This window comes from Protobothrops mucrosquamatus, unplaced genomic scaffold (genome assembly GCF_001527695.2).
Source record: "Protobothrops mucrosquamatus isolate PMUCROS unplaced genomic scaffold, P.Mucros_1.0 scaffold914, whole genome shotgun sequence".
Lineage (NCBI taxonomy): Eukaryota > Metazoa > Chordata > Lepidosauria > Squamata > Viperidae > Protobothrops > Protobothrops mucrosquamatus.
In genome coordinates, this window is record NW_015387165.1 from 15,371 (window position 1) to 17,556 (window position 2,186).

The window sequence follows — 2,186 nt, forward strand, 5'->3', positions numbered from 1 at the left end:
TTTCACACTTAATGACAAAACTTTCTCTTGTTTTCAAGCTGAGAGCAGCTCCATTTCTATATAATTTCTGGGTATTTATTGAAGGGGTAATGAACATGGACTACAAGCATATTGACAGCGACACTGCAATTATGCACTGTCTTTTTTTCCATAGGCTTTCCCTTTAAAAAGGCACCAGAAATCTAAGAACTATTACAGCTTGGGAGGCGATGTGTAGAAAGATCAGCACTAAAATGAATAAAACTAAATGTAAAACTAAATGCAGGGAGATTCAGATCTATAATAGAAATTTCTTCTTTGCACAATGCGTGGTCTAACTGCGCGATTTGCAGCCATCCAGTGAATGGCAGTGAAAGCCATCAGTGTAGGCAGTATTAAAAAAAAGAAAGGATTGTATGATTGGAAACCAGCTAGGCATACAACAGTGAAAATAAAGTTATCACTTGCCTGTCCATGTGTATGGATTTCCTGAAAACAACTGGCTGACTATTAAGAGGGACAAGACATTGAATTAGATGAGCCATTAACCTGACCCTGCAAGGCTTATTTTATATACACTGTATATTCCTCTGAGATGGCTAATTTGGTGTAGTACTTAAGGCACCAGAGTGGAAACCAGCAGACAGTCTAGTTCTCCTTTAGGCACAAATCTAGCTGGGTAACCTTGGGCCAACCACTCTCTCAGGAAGAAGGCATGGGGAAATCACTTCTGAAAATGCCCAAAGTCAAAACTGACAAACAAACAACAACAACACAACAATAATAATAATAGTAATAGTAATAATAATAGTAATAGTAGTAGTAATAGTAATAGGCACCTTGGGTGCAATCCCAAAACAACTGGAGCACCACTTGCAAAAGGTGGCCTTACTAGGAACTGCTTCCATCCTGCGACGATATCTGTAATAACATCAAACATCCACATCTGCCTATCCCAGGTCCTTGGTAAGGACTCGATAGGTAGACAGAAATGCCAAATCCAGTCTGAACATCTGGCTGACTGTGCAATGATCAATAATAATAATAATAATAATAATAATAATAATAATAATAATAATAATAATAATAATAATAATAATAATAATAATAATAATAAAGTTGGGAGGGACCTTGGAGGTCATCTAGTCCAACCCCCTGCTCAGGCAGGAAACCTTCCTTAAATTTAATGGGTTTTTTCCCAGGCAAGTGTGTTTAGGATATAATGAATTTCCAGACAGGAAATGCCATGCAAAGGCAGTAGCTATATTGAGTGTCATGCAGTAGATTCCATTTCCTCTTGTTTTTAAAATCTTGAATTAGCATTCAGAAATATGCAAAAAGTGCACTTTAAAAGATACTTTCTGCATGAGGTAAGTCTTGGGTGTCACAGTTCCTCTTGATTTCTGGCACTTCCTTCCAGACTGATTTATTTGCAACAACTCCAATGGCCAGGGAACATTTCCATGACTGTGCTGCCTTCCCAGCACAAAGGGTTTCTGTTTGCCAATCCTTCAGTTGCCTAGAGATCGTAAACAGTAGTAGCCAAACTGTTGGGAAAGATGTGTGGCTGTACCTCTAGTACCGAGACTACCTCATATTCTCCAAATCATCCAAAGGATGTTTCTTCAACCAAAGTTTCAAAAAAACGGTAAGTGGCAATCAAGAGCATTTTTTTTTCTCCTCTCTGGGAACCTCACACGCCTTCTCCATTTGATCTGTACTTTCATTGTGTATGTTTCTAAACGAGAGAAAAGCACCGAGCTTTCAGAGTGTGTAAATGGATTTTATGAGTTTCTAGTACTTTAGCCCCAAAGTACTTGGTTATCATAAAAGTAGGGCTGGAACACCAACTACTAGTTTAATGAAGAGAAGGACGAGGGGGGACATGATAGCAGTGTTCCAATATCTCAGGGGCTGCCATAAAGAAAAGGGAGTCAAGCTATTCTCCAAAGCGCCTGAAGGCAGGACAAGAAGCAATGGGTGGAAACTAATCAAGGAGAGAAGCAACCTAGAACTAAGGAGAAATTTCCTGACAGTGAGAACAATTAACCAGTGGAACAACCTGCCTCCAGAAGCGGTGAATGCTCCAACACTGGAAGTTTTTAAGAAGAGACTGGACAGCCATTTGTCCAAAATGGTATAGGGTTTCCTGCCTGAGCAGGGGGTTGGACTAGATGACCTTCAAGGTCCCTTCCAACTTTACTATT

General features: G+C 39.6%; 1 protein-coding gene across 1 annotated transcript in view; it reads left to right on the plus strand.

Annotated features, from left to right (window-relative positions):
• The first annotated feature begins 1,510 nt into the window (after positions 1-1,510).
• The window catches only part of SNTN (sentan, cilia apical structure protein), a 7,959-nt gene continuing 7,283 nt past the window's right edge, over positions 1,511-2,186 (plus strand). The window contains exon 1 of the mRNA XM_015819400.1: positions 1,511-1,627. Coding sequence (XP_015674886.1) covers positions 1,539-1,627 — 89 coding nt within the window. The 5' untranslated portion in view covers positions 1,511-1,538. The remainder of the gene's footprint in view (positions 1,628-2,186) is intronic.